The sequence below is a fragment of the Globicephala melas genome, chromosome 1 (genome assembly GCF_963455315.2).
Source record: "Globicephala melas chromosome 1, mGloMel1.2, whole genome shotgun sequence".
Classification (NCBI taxonomy): Eukaryota; Metazoa; Chordata; class Mammalia; order Artiodactyla; family Delphinidae; genus Globicephala; species Globicephala melas.
The window spans coordinates 141,971,041-141,994,808 of NC_083314.1; the positions used below are offsets into that span (position 1 = coordinate 141,971,041).

Below are 23,768 nucleotides of genomic sequence, written 5' to 3' on the forward strand. Positions count from 1 at the left end.
TGGGGGTTCACTGACATTTTTCTGTGAATATCAGAAAATGGCTATGGTCGGGGGAAGGGGTGCCAGGGCCAGTGACCTGGTGGGAAATGGTGCTGATTCTTTTTTTTTTTTTGCGGTATGCGCGCCTCGCACAGGCTCAGCGGCCATGGCTCACGGGCCCAGCCACTCCGCGGCATGTGGGATCTTCCCGGACCGGGGCACGAACCCGTGTCCCCTGCATCGGCAGGCGGACTCTCAACCACTGCGCCACCAGGGAAGCCCTCCTTTTTGTACTTTGCACTGACGGTGTGAATAAGGTCCACTCTTTAATAATGAGGGGCGGTGGCTCTTTTTCTAAGCCTTTTACTGTTTCCTCCTCTGGATACCCTGACCATTTCAGGATTCATTTGCAAAGCTGGATAAGGATGTGCTAAACTCAGACCAGTGGCCTGTAGACATCTCCCCCATAGCTTTCAGGTCTCCCAGTGGTCCCCAGCATAAATCACGTCCCTGATCAAGCTGGATTTCTTGCTGGACCCCGCAGGTCTCAGCCTCACCCCTAAGGTCCTGCGTTTGCCCACATGGTTCCCCTCTCCTGGGGTGTTTGCTGCTCCAGACTTTTCTCCTGCGGTCCACACCCATTCCTCCCCAACTCCCGGTGACCAGCTGCCAACCTCTGCAAGAACAGTCGTTCCCTTTTCTCAGATCTTGGAGCCATCCGGGCGTGGACAGCTAAGAAACTGACCCCCGACTCTCGGGTGGTGGGCGAGGGGTGCCAGTGGGCCCACTTACACAAATGCCTGCTGGCAGTCAGGCCCTTAGCAGCTGGCCGCTCTTGAACGTGTTCCATGACACTAAATTGTCAGCAAATAGAGTTTGAGAGGATTTTTGCTTTTGCAGGCCGATTCCCTGATCACTTATAACATGGGCTGTTGAGAGCTAGGCCTTGCTTAAGACAGCTACGCTTGCCAGCCTCAGAGTGGGGCTGGGGGCCGGGGGGGGGGGCCGCATTGCATGGGATGGTTATACTTGGCCAGGTGCAAAGTCCCGAGGCTGTTCTTAATTTCAAATCATGAAAAATGACCATGGACATGATACTCACTATAGAAGCCTCAGCCACTCATATAATTAACGTATACCATAAACATTGACTCTGCACCAGGCCCTGTGCCAGGTGCTGGGAGAGGAGAATGGAAAGGACACGGGCGCCCCACGCGTCTACAACATTGTGGGGCAGAAGTTGCCAAGGAGGGGGAGCCCTGGTTGCTGGGGGGACTCGGAAGCGAGAGGAAGACGCTGATTTTATCCCAGGACGGGCATGAGTACTCAAGTACTTGTACTCAAAATACAGACGCTCCTCAAAGGCTTGATTTACTCAACCACCCCACAGACGGTTATCAGGCATCTGGTGTAAGCAAGGCCTCATCCTAGACGGTCAAACTCAGGCAAGAGTCATGACAAGTTGTTTTTATTTTAAAAAGTCACTGTATAATAAAAATGCTACAAAACCCAGAATAAATATCTTCAAGTTACAAAAGCAAAACAGAGATCTAGAAAAGCTGCTTGCTGTAAAAAGGCAGCAGAGAGTTGTTGACAAACAGACCAGAAAGATAAATGCGTGCTTGTTTGCTTGGGTGGGGCTGGGGGTAGGGGAGCTCAAGGAGGGAGAGTTGCACCTCCCCCTTCTCCCCTTCCCCCTCCGTCCCTGCATCCCTCCAAAGCCCTCTCCACTCAGGTCCCCGTGAATCGGCCAGTGCCTTTTGCCCAGTTTTCTGTCCTTGCTCACAGGGCTACCCCAGGTCTGTGTTCCCTAATGAGCCTCTGTTATTATAAAGATGGGGGGCCCAACCTGGTGCAGCAAAAAGAGCCTTGGCTTTAGGGACATATCTGGGTTTATACCCTGGTACCACCTCACTTCTTGGCTGTGTGAATGGCGGGCACCCAACCCCCACCCCTGGTTCCCAGTTTCCCTCTGAAGTGGGGATGACAGTGTGTACTGTGCAGGGTAGGTGTGAGGACTGGGTGAGAGGGTGGATGGAGCACGTGGCCCTCCACTGGGAACTGAAGAGTCATCCCTGGGGTGATGTCCCCCTGCAGGCTGATGCCAGGTGGACTGCAAAGCCGGGACCAGGCCAGGTGAGGGCAGCTGGGAGAAACAAAGGCACGGCCTCGTGATCACCTGGGACACATCTGGCTGCATCCGTCATGCCGCTGGTGGGTACAAGAGCTAGGAATTTTGTCAACAAGCTGTCTTCGGGAGGTGAGTCTTAACAGCAGGACTGGGAGGGCCCGTGGAGATCACCGAACTGATGGAGATCTCTCTAAAGAGCAAGGACTTGAACCAAGGCATCTTGGCAGCTGACCCTGGGCTCGTGCTTCGGGCCTCAACATCCTCATCTATCCAATGGGTATGAATATAGGCCCTGCCTTTGCCCCAGGGCTACTCTGAAACTTTTGTGAGAAGGTGGGTGGAGAAGCCCTTTGGACACTTTGAAACGTTGGCCACATGTGGGGAAGCGTCACCCCTTGTCAGTGCCACCCTGCACCCCCAGAGGCATGGAAAACTGATCCTCCACTAATTCGGGAGCCCAACAGGGCGTCCCTAAAGCGGGCAGGAGATGAGGGGCCATCTCCACCTTTCACTTCCCCTGACCAATATTTGGCCCCTTCCAGCCCTCAAGCGCCTCCCTGCCTACCCACAGGAGAATGACCACCTCCTGCACGGAGGTCTGAAGACTGACTGCTCAATAAAAGTAATTCTACCCACAGTGTTGGCATCTTGGGAGCGGCTGGCAGGAAGCTGGGCACAGCCTGACCAGCGTTAACGGTGACATCTGGACCCAGCCCCACAGCGAGGGAGGGACTGCCCGGCACCTGCAGCCCTACTCACTCAGCCTCCCATGCAGCTCAGGCCTGGGAAGGGGTGATCCAGGCCGAGAGCTGGGGTTCTCCCAGGTGGGGAGCCGGCGCACACCGAGTGCCAGTGCGAGAGCTCCAGAAGCAAGAGGTATCCTCTTCCCTGGGGTCCAGGCTGAGGAAGGGGGAAGGAGGAACCACTTCAAAGCCCAGCCGAGGCCTGGGACCACGGCCCCCAGGCCCTGGCCCCTTCCCCATGCATGCGTCCCGGGCAGGGCGGTCACTGGGCCTCCTGGGAGGCCTGCTCCCCTGAGGGCCAGCTCCGGCAGCAGATGGCGATGGCTACGGTGGCCTCCTCGCCCGTCCTGCCTCCTGCTCCGATGTCCCGGCCTCTCACCACACATGTGTTGTCCACCGCGTAGGCCCCCAGGGCGGGCCAGGCCCCGGGGAGGGTCCCGCAGCTGGTCAGCGTCCAGCCTCCCTCGCAGGCCACGGTGACCTGCCAGGGCCAGGGAATGAAAGAAAGCGCACGTATGGCCCGGCACACTGTGAGCCAGGCCGGGAGGGCACAGGCTGGTGTCTGCCGTGCCAACACAGACTCATCTTCCCCCGACACCATGCTTCCCACAGCCCTCTCCATCCCGGCCAGCGGCAAAGCAAAGCCTGGACTGCCCCCTCCGCTGCTCCCACCACGTCCAGTCCCTCAGGTCTGTGGGCTCCTCCTTCAGGCCCTAGCATCCTCCGTGCTCCTGCCCTGGCCGAGCCCCCGCCCCCCGGGCCTGGACAGTCACCGTAGCTGTCCACCTGCCTACAGCAGGCCTCCCTGCTTCTGCCCCCTTCCCTGCAGTCTTCATGGCACAGCGGCCAGAACGAACCCGCTCACACCCAGGTCAGATACCCGTTCCCCTCCCCCGACCCCAGGCTCAGAACGCTGAGTGGCTCCCAGCTCACTGGAGCAAAAACCAAAGTCCCTACTGTGGCCCTCAGGCCCCACCTGAACCCTGTCTCTGGTTCCCCCCCTCACTCAGTGCCCACCTCACTGGCCCTCTGGCTGTTCCTGGTGCTCCTTTGCCGCGGCTGTTCCCTCTGCCTGGAACACTGTTCCCTGTCCTGTCCCCCACCTTCTTAGCAAGGCCTCTCCTGAACTTCCCTCCCCATTCTCTTCCCTGCCTTACTTTTCTCCACAGCATCTTCTAAGTACTCTGTAATACTACTCATTCGTTTACTGTCATCCCACTAGAAAAGACGCCCCAGGAGAACTTGCCAGGTTTGTATCTCCACCGCCTGGAATGGTGCCTGGAATGCCTCAATACATGCTGAGCAAGTGGACCCAAGACAGCCCTTGCCCTCGAGCAATGCAGCATCCAGACCACAATCACTACAGACTTGCTCTTAAAAACCTCTCTGAGGCAGGAGAGTGGACTCCCCAGGGCTTCCTTTTAAGAAGCTCCCTGTGGCTTTTAAAAGGAGACTTAGAGAGAAGCCGTAGGGAGGCTGCAGGTCTGCACTGGCAGCTTCTGAGGGCCTCTCACGCCCCAGTCCCCCAGCATGCCTCCCCTCTCTGCAAGCCCTTCCTCACCTCGCTGGCCCCGCTAGCCTCTCCTCCACCTGCAGCGCTCAGCTCAGGTGTCCCGTCCTCTGGGTCATGGCTGAGTCATCCTCCCAGCAGATGTGTTAAGTGGATTAATCAGTGAATGTGTGTGGACTGCTTTTCTTATGCCATATTTACACATATTCTTCTGAAGCGAGGGAAGCATGCCCCAACAGCAGGTCTCACTAAGCTGGACAAAAGCAAAAACTGGCCCAGCGACACACACACGCACACACACACACGTGATGTCCACACAGCTGCAAAAGCTGCTGACAGCACCCACCCCACAAGCTACTCCCCAGATATGTGAGGGTATGGTGGTGACACAAACGCTGACCCAGAAAAGCTGCACAGGATGGACACGTGCCACCCCACGCGGCGTCCGGCTCCCGTCCCAACCCCCCAAGCCCCTTCACCTTCTCTGCAGGGCCCGGGATCCCGTGCTCCCTGACTTTGCACTCCAGACCCGGCGCGTGACAGCAGGAAGCGTGGATGCTGGCCTCCTTGTGGCCGACACACTGGTCGGGCTGACCCCGTGGCCTCAGCACAGGCCGCCTGGGGGTGCCAAGGTCCTCCACCTCCCAGTGGGAGCTGCAGCCTGGGGAAGAGGAGGGCCGGCTCAAACACCTGGATGCTAAGGGACCCTCTGTCTCTCCTCCCCACCCCATTCAGTCTCCATCTTTTTAGAGTCTGAGTCTGGAGCTGGGAAACACAGAAACAAGTCTCGGCAGGAAAAAGGCACTACTAGCCTGAGCGACAGGACTCTTGGGTTCTCAGCTCAACCTTGCTGCTGGCCTGCTGTGTGACCTTAGGAAAGCCATACAACCTCTCTGGGCCTCAGTGTCTCAGGGAAAACATCATCTCCTCTCCACCTCGACATGGGGAGGGGGCTCCAAGGCCTGAGATGCTAGACCAGGAAATGGTATTCCTCCCCATAACCCAGCCACCCAGGCAGAAGTTCAGGGGTGAGCTTGATGTCTCTCTGGGAGACATGGGCCTCCCTCCAGAGCTTGGGAGTCAGGCATAACCCCTGGGTACGAGACCTCAGAGGGTGTTTCTAGGCTATAGCAAGCCTCAGTTTCCCTCTGTAAAAGGAAAAGGGAGGCTGCAAGGGTGAAGTGAGGACATGCACGCGGAGCCCAGCACAGCGTCTGGCACCGGGCAAGGGCTCTGCACGTGTTAGGGTCATGGTCACTGGAATGCCCGTGTGTTAGCTGCACGGCCTTGGGGAAGTCACTCAGCATGTCAGGGTGCGGTTCCCTTCGCTGTAAAGTGGGACTCTTTTGGACGTGCTTCATAGGTAGTGGGTTCTATGACTCCGATGTCTTCGAACTGGCACGTGCCCTGCAGTTCATCTGCTGGGCGTTGCCAAAGGGGCAAGCCATCAGAACACGGTGGACTTCCCACCAAGCCAGGACCCCAATAAGATGTCCAGTGGCCTGCTGGACCTGTCCCAGCCTCTCCACCTGACTGGGCTCATCTTTCCCCTGCAAAGCCATCACCAGCTGCTCCTCCTAGAGCCAGCTCCTAACTCGTCACTCGCCCTTGTCACCCTCCTCAAACTTCAGTGGCTCCCCAGTACATACTCGATGAAGAATCAACTCCTGAACCAGTTATTCCAGGCCCACTACCTGCCCTCTCCCCAAACGCTCCCCAGGACATCCCATGCACCCTCCAAGCAGGACAGCTCAGCCCCCTCTCGATCTGAGGGGCACCATCCCTGGATCCCCCACAAGGTCCCTACCTGCGACTTCCTGCTACCTACCCAGGGCATGTTTTTGACACAAGATGGCCCATCCACAGTTACCTATATCAGAGAATGGATTCTAAAGCAATGGATGATAACCAGGATAGCTAGCACTTATGTTGTCCTAGCACCAAGCTAAATGCTTAGCACCCATCATCCTCATTCTATTGCTGAGGCACAGAGAAGTTAAGTAACTTGCATAGGTCACACAGCGGACGACTGGCGGAGCCAGGATTAAACCAAGGTCAGCTCCACTTTCGGATCCACTCCCTAAACTGCCCCTCATGCAATGCACTGCCTGTGGGGAAATGCCTACGATGCCCCAGCCCTGGTGCTCTAGGTGTTACTCATTTCATAGCAACCCAGTGAAGCAGGAACTGCCGCCGCCCCTCTTAGGGAGGAGGAGGCTGAGACGGAGACAGATGAGGTGCTTGCCCAGGGTCACAGGGATGGGAAGGGTAGCACTGGCCTTCACACCAGGCCGTCGGGCTCCAACGTGGGACCAGCCGGGTGGGGGCAGGTGCACCAGGAGCCAGAGACGCCTCCTCACCCCGGGGTGGGCCCAGCCGCCTACCTGTGAGGACTTGGCCCCGCTGGGGGCAGCGGGCCTGGGTCTGCACTCCGGCTCCAGCTGGCGGAGCCGTGTGGACACGGCAGTTGGCCCGGGGCAGCAGGCAGCACCTGGCAACTGCGTAGACACCCTCACCCCCAAACGCGTTGTGGGCCAGGCAGACGCGCCTGCCCCCTCGGGCCTGAGAGCCAAAGACAGAAAGAGGAACCTGCTTTAGAAAAGGCTTCGAAACACAGGATGAGGGGGGCTGGAGGGAGCTGACTCAGGCGCCTGGTCCCAGCCCCCTGAAACGTCTCCGATGGCCTCGCGAGGGGCCAGCCGGCCCCTGAGGACAAGGAGCTCGCTTCCACCCAAGGCAGACGGTTCCGCAGATGGGCAGTTCTGGGTGTTATAAAGTTCTTCTGGACACTGAGAGTGACTTCAAAATGCAGATACAGGGGGCTGCCCTGGTGGCGCAGTGGTTGAGAGTCCGCCTGCCGATGCAGGGGACATGGGTTCGTGCCCCGGTGCGGGAGGATCCCACATGCCGCGGAGCGGCTGGGCCCGTGAGCCATGGCCGCTGAGCCTGTGCGTCCCTGTGCTCCGCAACGGGAGAGGCCACAACAGTGAGAGGCCCGCGTACCGCGCGCGCAAAAAAAAAATGCAGATACAGGGAAACCTAAGACTCCAGAGCATGGACCTGGCCTGCTCAGCCCTGACCCACTCTCAGCCTCTCCCACGTGCACTCACGTGCAGGAGGGCGCACAGTCAAGCACACTCCCAGACACCGGCTCCCAGACAGAAACGCCTGCCCGCCCCTTGTCCTCCTGGCCTAGGCACTGCCCTTCCACCAAAACCCTGCAGCCAGATGGCATCTCCGCCAGGCTCTGCAGCCTTCCCATCAAGTCCCCCTTCTGCTGCTTTGAGATTTCTCAACTGCCAGAACCGTGGAACATCTGAGTGAAAAGGGCCCTGGAGACCACTGCGTCCAGAGGCAGCGAATCCCTGGCATACGTCTGGCCCTCCCCTCCCCCGAGGCAGTGAATCCCTGGCACACACTCGGCCCTCCCCTCCCACGAGGCGGGCACGGGAATCCATCCAGTCTCATCCTGCAGAGTCTCCCGGGAACCCTCCGTGTGCCTCCCTCTTGCAGCACCCAAACCGCGTGACTGAGATACGCCCCGTTCGGCTTTAACTTGCGGACGGGCGCTGGAGTTCAGGGGAGGATGGGGCTGAGGCAGATCTGGGCCTGGAAGCGAGAACCCCACTTCACGCTCCGACGGGAGGGTACAGGTCACCTCAATGCGCTCGCCCCGCCGCTTCCCGCTCCTGGAGAAGCTAGAGCAGCCCAGCAGCTCCTCAGGGGCAGCACAGCGGGCCTCGGCCGTGGCCATCCGCGTGGGCCCCGAGTGCGCCGACCACACGGTCCTGCAGAACAGCTGCCCACCTGCAACGAGGCCCTGGGGTGAGGAGGGGTGGCTGGGGAGGGAGCCTCCGTCAGGGCTCTGCTCACAGAGGGCTCCAGATCTTTGGCTCCTGGTGGGGGAGAGGGGCCTTAAGGAATGTGATCCATTCTCCCATTAAAACAGGTCACGAAAGCCTTTGCAAAGCCCCTTTGGAGCCCGTCCTACTCAATCTCCCCCAGTGTCTAGGAGCTGGTGGCCGAATCCTCCCTCCACAGATGGGGGAGGGACAAGGTTGCCCAGGCCACACAGATGCCCTGAGACCTCCCAAGCCCCAGTCTGGATTCTGCCCGCCCTGCCCTCCTGCTGACCTGCTCCATAGGTGCTGGGGGGTAGTGTAGCCACCAGGTTGGGGGTCAGCACCCGCTGGTCCTCGGGGAACCAGGCCTCATTGATGACATCTTTGGCAGAGAAACGGATCAGCCTCTGCCTCAGTTCAGCCAGGGGGAGCTCCGGCTCGGCGGTCAGCATCCTAGCCACAATGCCTGGTCGTGGGGCAGGCGGTGAGAGATGGTGGTGGCCTGGCCCTCCTTCCCGACCTGGGACTCCTCTCCTGGTGCACACATGAGCGTGCGCACACACACAGACACACCAAGCTGTTCTTTAGAAGTTAAACCACCTGCGATCCCGTGCTAAAAGATGGCCAGAGCAAGACTTACATCCTGCTCTCGCACCTCCGAGCCTTGGCGATGGCTGTTTTGTTTGCCAGGTAAACTCTTATTCATCCACCAAACCCCAGATGAAACGGCCCTCCTCCAGGAAGTCTTCCCTGACCTTTAGCCTGGTCAGGCGCCTCTCCCTTCCACACAGCCCTGGCTAACTCCGTTTGTGCACCTGCCTCCCCCATCAGACTGAGCGTCCTTGAGGGCACCATCAGTCTGACTCGTCTTTACTCCCCCATACCCAACACAGAGCCTGGCACACGTGGTCCTGGTGCAGACCCTGCCTGCCAAAGGGGCTGTCAGCATCATGATGGCTAAGGCGATGGGGCAGCTACTCACCAGCCACATGGGCGGCAGCCTGTGACGTCCCACTCTGTGATGTGAAGCAGGTGCTGCAGTCACTGGAGGCACCAATGATGTCGTCCCCTGGGGCAAAGAGGTCCACGCAGCGGCCAAAGTTGGTCCCCAGGACCCCCAGGGTCACCGGCTGGTCCTGGGCATTGGTGGCCCCAACAGTAATGACCTGGAGAGGTGAGAGAGTGGATGGCAGAGAGCGGAGTCAAGGAGAGGATGTAGGGAGACTGAGACCTTGCCAACTGGGCTGGCCAACTCCTGTATACCTGTTTGGCCCGTTCAAATATCCCCTCCTGAGGGAAATCTGACTCTCCAGGCAGAGCTCTGGCACTCTCTGCCCCACCCGGCCCTGGCGCTGCCCTCTGTCCCTACCATATGCCAGGCACCATTCCCGAAGTCCCCGAGGTGCTTCCATTCTAGGGAGGGACCCAGACAGTAAACAAACAGTAAACAATGCAACACATTAGGTGGTTATAAGTGCTAAGGAGGAAAGCAGAGCCGGCAAGGTGGAGAAGACCTGCTGGGTTTAGTCTGCTTTGTGCGATTTTAAATTCGGCTGCCAGGGAAGGTTATCCATCACTGTCAGGCTCACACGTGTGCCCCCCACCTGCCCCCGACCCCAACACCCACCCCCCAGACTATGATATCTTTGAAGTGGGACGAGATTCCTTCCCCTTAGTCCCCCCAGTGCCCACACCGCCAGTAGGTGCCCTTGCATGTTAGAGGAATGGACGGGCGTTGGACCCCCTGGGTCAACCTCTGAAGCTGAGAAGCGTCATCTCTGTGCTCACGTAGCTCCCCTGGGACACACCAATGCAGGGCCTCAGGGGGCCTTGCGGCGCGGGGGGGGCCCTTACCGAGTGGACTGGGAGAGGGAGGCCGGGAGAAAGCAGAGGGAGCTATGGTGTCAATCCAGGGGACAGCAGATGGACGGAGGTGATGGGATTGGGGAGAAGGGGCCGGGGGAGTCACGAGACATTCGGAGGGAGAGGGGCCAGGGCGTGGGGTTGGAGCTGCACTGGGGGAGGGGAGAGTTGAGGCTGGCGCTGTTCATAGTCTGGGATGGTGGAGGTTCAAGCCCCTCCTCTGCCCAGGTCGGCCCTGGCAGTCTCTGACACGTCCTTCCAAAGCCAGGCCAGTTCAGGAGCACCCCCCATGAAGCCCCCAGGGGCCCCCCTGCCACCTTCCCCTCCCTTCGGGAGCACCCACCTCGGGAGCTGAGGCCGGGGAATAGAGACAGGCATCATCCCTGAAGTTGCCGGCAGCGGCCACCAGCACTGCCCCCGTCCCGGCCAGCTGCTGGCAGGCGGCGTTGAGGGCCGGGCTGTGCCCACCCGCCAGGGGCAGCAGCACTACCAACCGGCCCGCCGGCTGGGCCAGCTGGCTCTTCCGAATAAACTCCAGGCCTGAGAGGACAAAGCCAAGGTCACCCATGAGGAGGCACGCTCCCCCTCCCCACTCCCGCCCCTGAGGCCCCCGTAAGGGTTAATTTTACATGTCGACTTGGCGAGGCTATGGGTGTTTGCTCAGACATAGGTCTAAGTGTTGCTGTGAAAGTACTTTGTGGATGTGATTAATGTTTACATCAGTACTTTGAGTAAAGCAGATTACCCTCCATAATGGGGGTGGGCCTCGTCCAATCAGTTGAAGGCCTTGAGAGAAAAGATGGAGGTCCCCCAAGGAGGAAGGAAACCTGTGTGCACACTGCCTTCAGACTCAAGACGGCGGCATCAACTCCTGCCAGAATTGCCAGCCTGCCAGCCTGCCCTGCAGATTTCAGCCAGCCCCACAATATATGAGCCAGTTCCTTAAGCTAAATCGCCCATATGTGGTATATGTATGTATTTATAAATATAAATATACACACACATCCTGTTGGTTCTGTGTCTCTGGACAACCCTGACTAATACACATGGGAAGCATGTTCACAACAGCAGCACTTATAAAACCAGCCAACTCCCAAACACTTATGCGCACCAGGCTCCTTCTAAGGGCCTGACTATGGGAATTTACACAGTCCTCACAGTAACCTTACCATTATTTTCCCTTTCCGGGAAACTGAGGCACCAAGAGGATGAGTAAGATTCTCAGAGGAACAGGAAGGGCCCCCTTTGCCCTGCCTCTGACCTTCACAAGCCTCGCTGCCATCCTCTGAGGGCTGGTGTACAGTAATCCTCCCCCACCACACAGACACACACACTCCAGTGAGTCCACACTGCCCACTCGCAGCTGTGGGACCCTGCCCTCCCATGTGTGAAAGGGTGCACTGCTGCTCGGACTGTGTCAAGGATCAAAAGACTCCTCGCCCTGGAGCTAGAGCGGGGGGGGGGGGGGGGACTTGATAACCCTGCCCCCTCGGGGGGAGTGTCATGCCTTGACCCCGGCTGCACTCCCCTGCCCCAGAGCCGAGTGTGCAGCCTGGAGCCCAGGCCCAGTGGAGACCTGGGTTCTAACACCAGCTCTGGCCCTCACGTGCCAGGGGACCCGGACCTGACAGCTTCTCCTCTCAGGCTCCGGCTCCTGCCCCGTCAGATGGGGGTGTGGCCAGCTGACCTCTCAGAACCTTCTGGATCTGGACCTCTGGGAGGTCCCCAGGGCTGCAGCAGAGGTGGGAGTTGGGGTCCCATAGCCAGGCTCCTCTTAGGAGGAGACAGCTGCCCCTCACACCGGGAGGGGCAGAGCGGAAGTAGGAGTGGAGGTGAGGAATAAGCACGATTACAGCTGCCATTCATTAACTGTATGTATGTTTCTGTGCTTGGACTTGACACACTTTACCTCAACAATCTGCTTACAGAGGAGACCGGCGGTGACCACGAAAGTAAAAGCTACTGTTCGTGGAGCCCCTGCTCTGCTCCAGGTAACGTGCTAGGGGCCTTTCCCAAAGCGGGGACTTCTTCCCCGGAAAACCCTCCAAGCCCAGGGCGCCAGGCCTGTGGAAGGCCTTTCAGGGCACAAGCGGGCCTCCCCTCCTCTGCACACTGACCTTTGGGAATTGGCCTGCTGAGCTGAGGTCAGTGGATAAAGGGGTGGGACAGGAAGGAAGGGTCACCTGATAGGGCAGGGGATTATTGATTCTTGCCTTTAAAACCAAACATCAAAACCTGTGCTCTAGGGCTTCCCTGGTGGCACAGTGGTTAAGAATCCTCCTGCCAATGCAGGGAACACAGGTTCAAGCCCTGGTCCGGGAAGATCCCATATGCCACGGAGTAACCAAGCCCACATGCCACACCTACTGAGCCTGTGCTCTAGAGCCTGCGAGCCACAACTACTGAGCCTGCGAGCCACAACTACTGAGCCAGAGTACCACAACTACTGAAGCCCATGTGCCTAGAGCCCATGCTCTGCAACAAGAGAAGCCACCACAATGAGAAGTCCGCGCACCGCAACGAAGAGTAGCCCCCGCTCGCCGCAACTAGAGAAAGGCCGCGCGCATCAATGAAGACCCAATGCAGCCAAAAATTAATTAATTAAACAAACAAAAACCTGTGCACTAAACTGCAAAGAATTAGGGCAGAGCTCACTCACCAAGCACAAGGCAGGCACCACCAGCCCTTCCCAGCCCTTCAAAAAGGCCTATGACTACCTCTGCCAGCTCAGAGGCCAGCGTCTGACACAGGGGTCTGGGCACTTGCAGTGGGGTCAAACTCAGAGCCAGCACCTTCCCCAGCGAGGCCACTGGCTCTGGCTGTGTGACCCTGGGCAAGTCACTTCCCCTCTCTGGGCTCATTTTCTCAACTGTTTAACAGGCTCACAATACCACCCTCAGGGTATGGAGTACAAAGTCCTTTGCTCAAGGTCTGGCCACAGGAGGGACTCAGTAAGTGAGAATTCCCAGCCTCTTCTCTGTCCACAGGCCTCCCAGGGTCCTAGCTCTAAGCTGGACCTTGCCAGAGGTGACTGGATGGATGCAAGAGTCTGGAAAAAGTCTTCTGCCAGTTCCTCTACCAGGTCTACCCAACCAGGGCTCCAATCATTCACGAGGAGTGAGTCCCCCCGTGTTAAGCAGAAGATGGGGAAAGTTTGCTTAGATCACCTCGAGGGTACATCCAAATCTAAAGTAACATGGCAAGAGACGCAACTATTTTAAAAGATCTGGAAAGGGGAGCAGTGTGAAACTGTAGAAAGACCACTGACTAGGGGTCCAAGCTGCAGGACCTGCCTGGGCTGAGCCCTGCCCCTCTCTGGGCCTCAGTTTCTCCATCGGCACTCATGCCCCCTGGGGGCCCTGCCCACTCTGACACTCTGGGACTCTGCCTCTGGGGCAGAGGCTGCCTTGGTCTCGTCGGTCAGGAGTCAGTTCTCTCTGGGCTGAAGCCCCGTCCCGTGCCGGGTCTGGATGCAGAGACAGCACGCCCGGAGCCGTCACTCACCTGTGAGTGTGCTGCTCACCGTGCCCTTCCCTTGGCAGTTGAGAACACGCAGGCTGCGCAGGCTGGAGCCCTTGGCCACGCCAGCATCCCGGCCACTGACCACCCCTGCCAAGTGGGTGCCGTGGCTGTCACACTTGTTCGCCTGCTCGATCAATACAAGACCTGAGTGAGAAAGCTCATCCACCCTGTAATAATATCAGGGAGTGACCGGACAGACGTCCCCACCCACAACTGACGGCAGGGGCAGTGACAGCTGCGGAGGCCAGCGGGGGTGCGGCTGTGGCACTCCGGGGGTACCATCAACTCCAGGTCGGGGATGAGGGCCATGCTCACCTGTCTGTGGAAGCGTGTCCCATCCTCTTCGGGCACGTTCTCGAAGTCAGTGACTACCACCCTGCCCTCAATTTCCCGGTGGCCACTTTGGATACTGGTGTCTAAGAGATATACCTCCACCAGGCCACCTCCAGCTTTCCAAGGTGAGGTTTGTTCGAAAGGAAAGAATAACCGTGAGGTTAACGTAATAGTTAACACATATAAATTGTTTACCATGTCTCAGGCGCTGCTCTAAGCACCTTACATACGTCAACTCAGAAAATCCTCTCCAGCTACATACTTTTATATCTTTATATCACAAACAAGGAATGTGAGGCACAGAGAGGGTAAGTAACCGTCCAAGGTCACATAGCTGGTGATGGTGGAACCAGCAAGAGAACCAAGTAGTCTGGCTCCATAATATTAATATGAAATAGCAATATGAACACTCGAAACTAACAAATACAATGGGAAAAACTATGCCAAGCCCCTACTTAAAATTTTTCACAGCTCCCCAAACCTGAGGCCACAGAACTTAAAGACAGAACAGGATTTGACAAGTAAAAGGAGAATAACAGGCCTGTATGGCCATCTGAGCAGGTCAGCTCATTTCACAGAGAGGAAACCGAGGCTCAAGGAGGATGCGTGGACCTGGGCCTCCTGGCTCCAAGCCCATGCTTTCTCCACTCCACCAGGTGCCAGGACGGCTCAACGGTGGCTGGTTCCAACTGACACAAGTTACAGCCTCAGAGAAAACAGCAGTATTGGAAGTTCACCAAAAGCCTACCACCTACACTTCATCATTTCTAGTTGGGTCAGTTCAGATTCTCCGGAGGGGAAAAGCGGCCTCAAGAGGAGTTATCACTTAGCGCGAAGGGACCTGCGAGTGGCCTCTTACAGCCTCTGAATCAGTGCAGGGAGCTCTGCGGCCTCTGGCAGGTGGGCGCCCAGTCCTGCCTGCATCCCTCCAGAGCAGGGAGCTTTCTCTCTCCCGCAGGACAGCCCCTGCCACGCCTGAGAAGCTCGGAAGGCAGCCAAGTTCTCCTTCTCATCTCTGCCCAGGAGGCCCCTGACCCTGACCCTCTTGCCTCTTCCCCGCAGGCCACACCCCTCCTGCCTCAGGGCCTCTGTTCTTGTTTGTTTCTCCGCTTGGACGTGCTCCCCTTGGTGGGGCTGATGATACCCACTGCGGGGCTTGGCTGAGTGCCACTTCCTCCAGGAAGCCTTTCCTGACTCCATACTCACAGCTGTCCAGACTCCTTCGTGCTCCTACCCCATCCAGACTACCGGTGTCATGTAGCTATCTGTGTAAGCAAAGGATTAGCCTTCATGCACTAGAAGCTCTGGTGGAGTGGGGGGGGGGGGGGGGGGGCGGGGCGCGGGCAGAGACCAAGTCCATCTTGTTGGTCTTTGTGTCCCCAGCACCTAGCACAGTGTCTGGAGCAGAGTGGCTACTCGAGAACTCACTGTGGCATGGAAGGAGAGGAGGGGGAGGGCTGAAATGACAGCACTCTCACTCTATACCAGACACGGCTGGAGGCTCGCTACAGAATAAAGAGCATTAACCCCAACACAGCCCCCCACATAGGACTGTCATCACCTCCCGTTTTTGCAGAGGAACCTGAGGCTCATTCAAGCTCACACAGCTTGAAAATGCTGAAGTCTGGGTTTGCGCATGGCAGTTGGCTCCAGAGCCTGTGCTCGTCAGCCCTTTGCCAGGTGGCCTCTCTGTGAAGGAAGGGTCTGCTCCTGGCCGGGTGCGCCACTCTCCACTCATCTGCATGGTGCCCACTCCGCCCCACTCCGACCCAACAGCCCCCGGGGGGCCTCGTCCAGCCAAGCCCTTCTGTGACTCCTGATGGACTCCATGTTCCTGCCTTCCATCCCCCCCACCTCTCACAGCCACTGGGCGCAGGAGGAGGGTAAGGCAATCCGTGGGCATCCCAGTGGGGAAGGAAAGGATCGCACGTCTGCTTCTGGCCTGGGGGAGGGCAGTGGGTCCAACGGTCATCCCAGAAAACGTATGTCCACATTCTAACCCCTAGGACCTATGATCATGACCTTATTTGGCCAAAGGGGCTTTGCAGACGTGATTGTTAATGACCTCCAAACGAAATCATCTTGGATTTCCCGATGGGCCTTAAATCCATTGATGTGTCCTCATAAAAAAACAGAAGAGGAGAGATACACAGAGAAGATCCTATGAAGGAGGCATGGACAGGAGTGATGCAGCCATAGCTGAGGAACGCTGCGGCCACCAGAAGCTGGAAGGGGCTGCTGGACCACGGCTCCCCCGGGGCAGCCCCTGCTCCACAGCTCCAGCTCCCACCTGGCAGAGAAGACACTATTCCTTCTCTTTGCCCATCAACTTGTCAGAAGCTGGAAGGGGCGAGGGAGGGTGCTCCCCTAGAGCCTTTGGGAGGAGCTTGGCCCACGGACACTTTTACTTCCGACTGGAGAGTACATTTCTATTGCTTTAAGCCACCGGGTGTGTGGTACTTCGTTAGGGCAGCCCTAGGGAACTAATTGAGGGGCTGTAGCCATCTCTCTCTCCTGCTTGGCTTGGTGTCCCCCGGAACCCCCTGCACAGCATCCCCTCCCCATTCCCCGTACTAGCCGGCTCCGGGAGGTCCCTGAGTCGCAGATGTGGAAGGTGGGGTCTCTAGGGTCTCTGCCTAGAAAGGAGCAGCCTGGGGTGGGGAAAGGCAGGCTCTTCCTGCAAAGGGCACCCCCTCCCTGGCCACAGGCTGCCCAGACCGGTCAGCACACCCTGCCTGACCAGGCCCCGCACCTCTGCCGCTGCCAACCCTGGGGTTGTTGCTCCACACTTCCTACCCATCTCCCACCCTGGCCGCGAGCCCTGGGAGGCCCCAGGTCTACCGTCTGTCACGATGACAGCAACTCAGAGCCCGCCTAGCCTTTCAGTTCCCGAAGCATTTGTACATCAACAGCCTCACAACACCCTGTGAGGACAGGATGGGGTTACTGTGCCCCTTTCACAGCCGAGGATGGGGAGGCTCCGACCCCACGTGAGCCAGTAAAGGGCGGAGGCTGGACGCGCCCCAGGTCTGGCTGAGTCCTGGAGCACCCCTGCATCGTCTTTCCGCTGAGCTCCAGACCTCATGCTGCGTGTGGGCTTCTCAGGCTGAACACGGGCCAGCCAAAACCCCTGATGTCCCCAAACCAGGTGTCCTTCCCTTCTTCCCCAGCTCAATAAATGTCACCTCCACCCCCCACAAGGCCCTGCCCAAACCCAGGCCACTTTCCTTGGCCTCCCTCCTCCTGGCCAGGCCACCCCAGGCAGAGGGAAGAGTCGGGGGAGAGGCCTGGAGGGGACACACAGCGTAGCCCACGCAGGGAACCCCAGGAAGCCTAGCGATGCTGAAGGGAGGCGCAGGGCAAGGCAGGACACCAGAGACCAGCTGGGGGCGTGGCAAACCGGGCTTATCTGTCCCATTATGGGGTCCAATCCTGTCCTCAAGGCACTGGGATCACCCAGACCTGTGGGCCTTAGGGGGTGTCAAGGTCAGGTTTACCCTCTCCCCAACTGAGTGCAGCCTGATGGGCCAAATGGCAAGAAGAGGCAAACGTGAACTTTTAGAAGGTGGGAGAGGGGCTCATTTAAAGAAACAGACTTCTGCATCGTACCTGGGGCAGAAGCAAGGCAGGGCATGGGGGCTGGATTGGGTGGAATGGGACAGAAAAGGGGTCAGCAGAGTGTACTGAGCTCTAACGCCCCTGGGAGATGAGGACCATAGACAGGGAGGAGAGAGCGGCACGTGGCCTCCGCGGGGATGAAGAGGCGGAGGGAGGTTGGGGCCCTTACTAGGAGCGTGGTGTTCATCCGCCTGGCGCCGCGCAGGGAGAATCCGCTCTAAGTTCCACGGGATACTCTGGGCAAAGACGAAGGAGTCCTCCTCGATGTACTGGACGTGGGGCAACGTCAGGGCCTGCAGAAGGCAGAGAGGTGGGGCTCGGCTTCAAAAGCCATTTGGCTGACAGCAGCCGTAGCCACAGCCCTTCACCTACCTGATCAAGCCTGTCCCGGGTCACACGCTAGTCCCATACCTGTCCCCTCCTGGTGTGGGGTTTCCTCGCTCAGGTTGGGGAGCCCAGCACCCGCCAGCACAGAGGATGCCTTTTAGGAAGGATTCTGAATTTGACATGCCACCTGGGGAGCCAGGCAGTGCCCAGGCCCCGGGGAAGGCTGGACCTGGACTCCATGCCCAGATCATGATGCCCTCACTGGCCATTCTGTTTCCCCAAGACCGGTTCCCACCCTTCTCCACCGTGCAAGGCGTGGGGAGGCTGACCCTGCAGACTGCAGCACCCAGGCCTCCTTGCAGTGACTTCTGGTTGGGATCAGCCAGAGGGAGGCCCAGAAGGAGTTTTGGGGGATGAGAGGGTGTCTTCACTCCCTCTCTGTTTTGCTGCAAGGTTCCCACGGTGGCTGCATCCTTTGGTGACCACGGCTCCCCCGGGGCAGCCCCTGCTCCACAGCTCCAGCTCCCACCTGGCAGAGAAGACACTATTCCCTCTCCTCGCCCATCAACTTGTCAGGAAAACTCATCCCTGGGCGCCTCAGTGTCCCTGTAGGCTTCCTTAACCTGTCCACACCTCCGTTAGTTTCTGTGCTTAGCATCTGCTTAAATACTTGACGATCTCATTTAGTCCTTAAAGAACCGTTCCTGTTTTCATGCCAGCTTACAGGTTGGGGACTGAGACTCAGGGGGTGAAGAAAATTGCCCAAGGTTAGACAAACTAGTAAGGGTACGTGACCCCAGGCTGGCGTGATGCCAAAGCCCATGTCTTGAGTGCACATGTCTGTGGCCTGCAGATCAGCAGTGTCTCCCCTCTGAGAAGCTGCCTGGCCTTCGGGGCTCATGCGTGCCATCTGGCTCTGTGGGCATCTGATTCCTTCCCCCGCACTGTGCTGGGCATATCATCCCCCATTTAACTGACTGGCCATCACTTCTCAGTCTCTCTTTCTGAACTGTGAGCTCAAGGGAAAGGGCTGGTGGTCCATCCTCATGCCTGAGCACATAGTAGGTGCTCATTAAATATGGGATGAGCAGACTGATTGAAGGCATTAACTTGATGTTTCCGCTATTAGACTAAGGGATTGGACCCTGTCTAATCCATGTCATTGTCCCCACAGGACTTAACACACTGTAGTTGTTCAGCCACCGTATGCTGAATGGAATGAAACTATGCAGTGGTAGTACAGTGGAGCAAGGAGGCCTGGGCCTAGATTCTCGTTTTGCCGGTTATGTGTTGTGTGACCTCAGGCAAGACCCTGTCCTGTTCTGGGTCTCAGTGTCTGCAGGAGGCTATGAAGCACCCCAGCCACGCAGAGAATCAGTATGAAAATGGGAACCATGTGTTCTCATCAAGTTAGGAGGACAGGGGAGGGGGGCGTGTTGGGAGGAAGGGAGCAGAGGCTAAAACAAGGAAAGGGTTTTTTTGGTTTTGTTTTGTTTTTAAAGGTGCATTTGCCAAATTCTCTTCTGCCTTTTTATTAAAGCTACAAACGCTTCAAGCGCAGCCCCCTTTCGCAGGGAACCTCACCAAGAAAGGTTTTTAAGATATGCATTTAAAGCACTAGGGCCAGGATGAGGAGAAGGGAGGCCAGAAGTCCTCAACTACCCATGTCTGTTCTGCCCCTGCACCAAAGATGTGGCATCAGGGTCGGGCTGGAGGGGGAACAGCCTCCCTGTCCTACAGGAGGAACCTTCTGAATAGCATCAGTTTCAAAGGAATTTTGGATCCTTGAGTCATGTTTTAATAAAATGACTCTGGCCCCACTAATGTCACAGGGCCTTGTTCCTGTAGGGTTGTCATAGGCAGCACGTTCACCAACACAAAGACAGCTAGAAGACAGACCCCTGGGTCTGATGCCAGCTCTGCCTCTGGCTGTCTGTGTGGCCCCTTCTGAACCTTGGTCTCCTCATCTCTCAGATGAAGATGAAGTACCATTGAGGTATGCCCAGGCTTGAAGGGCATCCTGCACCGAAGGCCAGGAGCCACTATGCTTGGTACTCAGTAAGCGCTCTGTGAACACTTGCTGCCTCCCAATGGTCAGCCATGGGCACACCCAGGACAGTGCCCTGTATGCATGGGACAGCCCAGCCCTTTCGGGAAGTGGGCCGCCCAGAGACGGAGCTCACCAGCTCCAGCAGGTCACCGCTCATCTTCACCAGGAAGCCGGGGACAAGGTCGTGGAAGACGTGCAGGATCTTGGTGAGGTAGCCGCGGTGGGCGGCCTGGGCCTGCAGGCGGCAGGCGGTGCGCTCCGTCTGCGAGCGGTGGGTCTCTTCCTTCAGCACCACCATGTAGGTGCCTGGCAGCCTCCAGGCGTCCTGGCCCCCAGTGAGGAGGAGTGATATGATGACATTAAAAAAAGAAGAAGGGTGCTGTGAGTGCTTCATCAGCAAAAGAAACTCCATAGAGTATAGGAAGTATGAAGAGAAGTCACCAAATTAGGACCCCCAAACCACATAGAAGCCAACTCTTAGCAGTAACGTAACATATACCACACTTTCATACTTGACAGTCAGGCAAAAACGGGAACCATGGGCCACAGTCAACACCAGGTTCTCGTCTGCACCCGCACCTAGCTCTCTGTGGGGCCGACCAAGGCCTGGCCACCCTTGGAGGTCCTGCCTGAAGGCCACCTCCTGCTGAAGACCTTCTTAATTACACCTCCCTTCCCCATGTCTCAATTTGAAATAATCAATTCCTCCTGGTTCTAGTACCTCCCTGACCCCCTCTGGAAGCTGTCCAAAACCATGGCCTGAATCCCAACCTCAATATTTACTGGCTATGTGGCCATGGGCAAGTCACTCAACCTCTCTGAACCTCAGATATCTCCTCTGTGGTGTGGGGAACATAATACCTATGACACAGGCCTGCTGGGAAGGCCAAGAGACATAGTTGTGTAAAGCATCTAGCAAACAGAAGGGAGGATAGAGTGAGCAAAGGCAACACTTCTCACATGGGATAAAAGACTCAAGGCCATGGTCTACAGGAGCAGATCTGTTTGCTCTTAGCTCTTATCTGCTCCCACTGCTCTCAAACAGACACAACTGTGCTCAAGAATCTTCAGTGGTTCCCCATAGCCTGACAAAGTCCAAACTCCATGCTGCCCCTTGGTCCCCGCTGCAACCTACCTCCGTAGCCTAATCTCCCACATCTCTGTACGTGAGCCACAGTAGAATACAGTCTACAACCCTTTATCCAAAGTCTTAGGGTCAAATGGGTTTCAAGATTCAGAACTTATTTGGACTTTAGAAAGGTAGTAATAGGCAATCAGGGTGCTCAGAGGCGTCTGGAGCAGCACATTGTAATCTATGCAGCAAAATATAGGAATATAAATATTTACATCAGTGGGATAACTTATAAATAACCTCATGTCAGTTCAGGTCAGGTTACCACAAAATAAATTACAAGAAACCTTTTGGGTTTCAGAACATTTTACATTTCAGAAGGGAGATAAGGAACTGTGGACATGTGCTCCCTATTCTCCACCTCTAGCTTTCCCAGGTCTGAGCTTTTGTTCATGCTACCCCCTTCACCTAGAATAAAATTCCCCTGCCACTTTTATTTAAACTCCTATTTATGCTTCAAAGGCCCATCTAAAATGCCCTCAGCGAAATGAAAACCTAATGAATTGGGAGGACACTTTGTGCACTGGAAGGAGACTTGCCCTAGAAGCCTAGTTCTAATGCATCAGGGGGGTGAAACCCCTCTCTCTGGGTCTCAGTTTCTCATGAACAAAATAAAAGGATTGGTCTAAAATCTTTCTCTGCCTGCCAAAAATATTTTCATTACAAATTCAATCTCTACAAAATATCCATTGAAGGACTGAATAAATGAACTTCTGGAGGTTCTTGCTCCAAACTTCCGCTGGGGAAGAAGTACCCTCAAGCACCTATTTTAATTGGTTGTCCGGCCTCTGCTTACTCACCTCTCAGGATGGGGTATTTACTACTTCTAGAATAGTTATTTGGGGGCAGTGACTTGAAACGCCCTTTCTCAACCTTGTCACAACCCATCAACATCCTTCTAGACGGTGAAAGGCTCAGGGAACAAGGAAGAAGGTGCTATGAGCTGAGTAAACTTCACTCTTCTGTGAGAGCCAGACTGAAGAAGAGAGGTCCCTCCCCTCCTGCCACTAACACAGGACACAGGCAACACTGAGGGCCTGACACCCCTCTGCACCCAGCACACTCAGGCAGGGGAGCTGGGGCAGAAGCGCAGGCCAGATGTCCATTAGCCTAGAACTTCCCCTCTGTCCCGGGAGCTGCAGTTTGGAGCAAAAAGGGCATGACTGGGAGGTCGCACTGCAGCAAGGTAAATAGCTACCTCCTACAGTGCTCTCTTCATTGGCTCACATGGTGGGGAGGTCACTCATGTGGGCAACAGAGCCCCTTTCCCTTCATTCTTCCATCTGCCCAGCACTGACTCTTCACAACAAACCCTCGGGAAGGACTGTCACCTCCCTTTTAAAGATAAGGAAAATGGAGGCTCGGAGGTTAAGTGACTTGCCAAGCACCACTCAGCTAGTGAGTGATGGAGCCAGGATTCAACCCCAGAGCTGACTCCAAGCCCGGTAACAGGACCTCAGTTGAGCCCTGGGAAGGTTACAATTGGAGGGAAACAGCAGTCCCAACCCTGTGCAGGAGCTCCCATAGCCCAGCGGCCAGGCGCTGGCCTTGATCTTCAGGAAACTCGCCCCACCCACTCTGGGCGGCGTTTGAGTGGGCTGCGGCTACCAGGCTCCTTTCCCGAGAGCACCAAACAAGCCCTTCCCAGACGAGCCCAAGGACCCCAACGGGCCTGGAGAATAACTCCGTCCCCACCCCTTCAGTTTTGTTCTTTTCTTCAGCTGAAAAAGATGCAATCCTAGAATGTGAGTTTTGTGTCATGAAGAAATTGGCTCCCGCCACTATCATTCATTCGCCTTCTCTCCCGCTCCACCCCTGTCACAGTAGCGCCGTCTCGTCCCAAGACCCCCAAGCCCACCCCCTCCCACACTCCCCACACACACTCTGCACTACCCAGATTTCCCGATCCGCGTCAGGACGCATACTAATATCTCCTCTCTGCCCGGGGCCGTTCTAAGCACGTTTCGGGCACTAGCGCCTTGACCCACCCGAGCCTCAGTGGTGAGGCACGTCCAGGATCTGAGCAGGCGATCCTGGAGGTGCTCTGCTCGTCCTACCTGGTGCCTACCAGTCTCCGAGCCCCGTGCACCTTTCCCCCGCAGAGCGCACCCCAAAGAGCCGCCGTGCCCGTTCTCCCCACCACCGCGCCCGCAGTCCCCAAGATCCGCGCCATGCCCGTCCTCGGGTGAGCAAAGCCCCCCCAACCAGTGACTTTCACTCCAGCCCCTCCCTTCCGGGGTGTGGGGTGTCACTGAGGTCAGAGAGGATATGCCCACCGCCCGGGTCCCCGCGCGGGTTCGCCCCCGACTCCCACCCCGGCGTCCGCACCTTTGCGCAGCGGTGGAAGGTGGCGGTGGCCACGTTCTGGGCCGTGTCAGCCGAGCTGTCCTCCTCCGACCGGAAGGCGAGCACCAGCTCCTCGTAGTCGCCGTCTTCGTCCTCCTGCGCGCGGGCGCCCGCGGGTCCCAGGAGCAGCAGCAGGAGCAGCAGCAGCGGCGGCCACCACGGCCGCCGGGAGCTGCCCGTACCCATCGCGGGGAGAGGAGAGGTTTGCGTCGGGCGGGGAGACCCGGGGACGGCGCGCGGGCCAGGCCCGCAGCGCCTGTGCCTCGCGGCGGGGAGCCCGATGCGAGCACGGGACTCGGGCCCCGGCGGGGACGCGCGCTGGGCCGGGCTCCAGGCCTCCCGGTTCGGGGATGCGCCGAGGAGACGCTTGCC

General features: G+C 57.4%; 1 protein-coding gene across 1 annotated transcript; it reads right to left on the bottom strand.

The window, feature by feature from the left end:
• Positions 1 to 1,437: 1,437 nt before the first annotated feature.
• On the bottom strand, positions 1,438 to 23,591 carry PCSK9 (proprotein convertase subtilisin/kexin type 9). Its single transcript, XM_030870271.2, has 12 exons — positions 23,379 to 23,591; positions 20,052 to 20,243; positions 17,711 to 17,834; positions 13,906 to 14,039; positions 13,573 to 13,714; positions 10,412 to 10,608; positions 9,188 to 9,371; positions 8,498 to 8,671; positions 8,022 to 8,170; positions 6,748 to 6,925; positions 4,843 to 5,024; positions 1,438 to 3,334 (listed from the first exon to the last, which is right to left on the bottom strand). The coding sequence occupies exons 1-12, from the start codon at positions 23,580 to 23,582 to the stop codon at positions 3,116 to 3,118; spliced, it is 2,079 nt and encodes a 692-aa protein (XP_030726131.1). The 5' UTR covers positions 23,583 to 23,591; the 3' UTR covers positions 1,438 to 3,115.
• Positions 23,592 to 23,768: the final 177 nt, after the last annotated feature.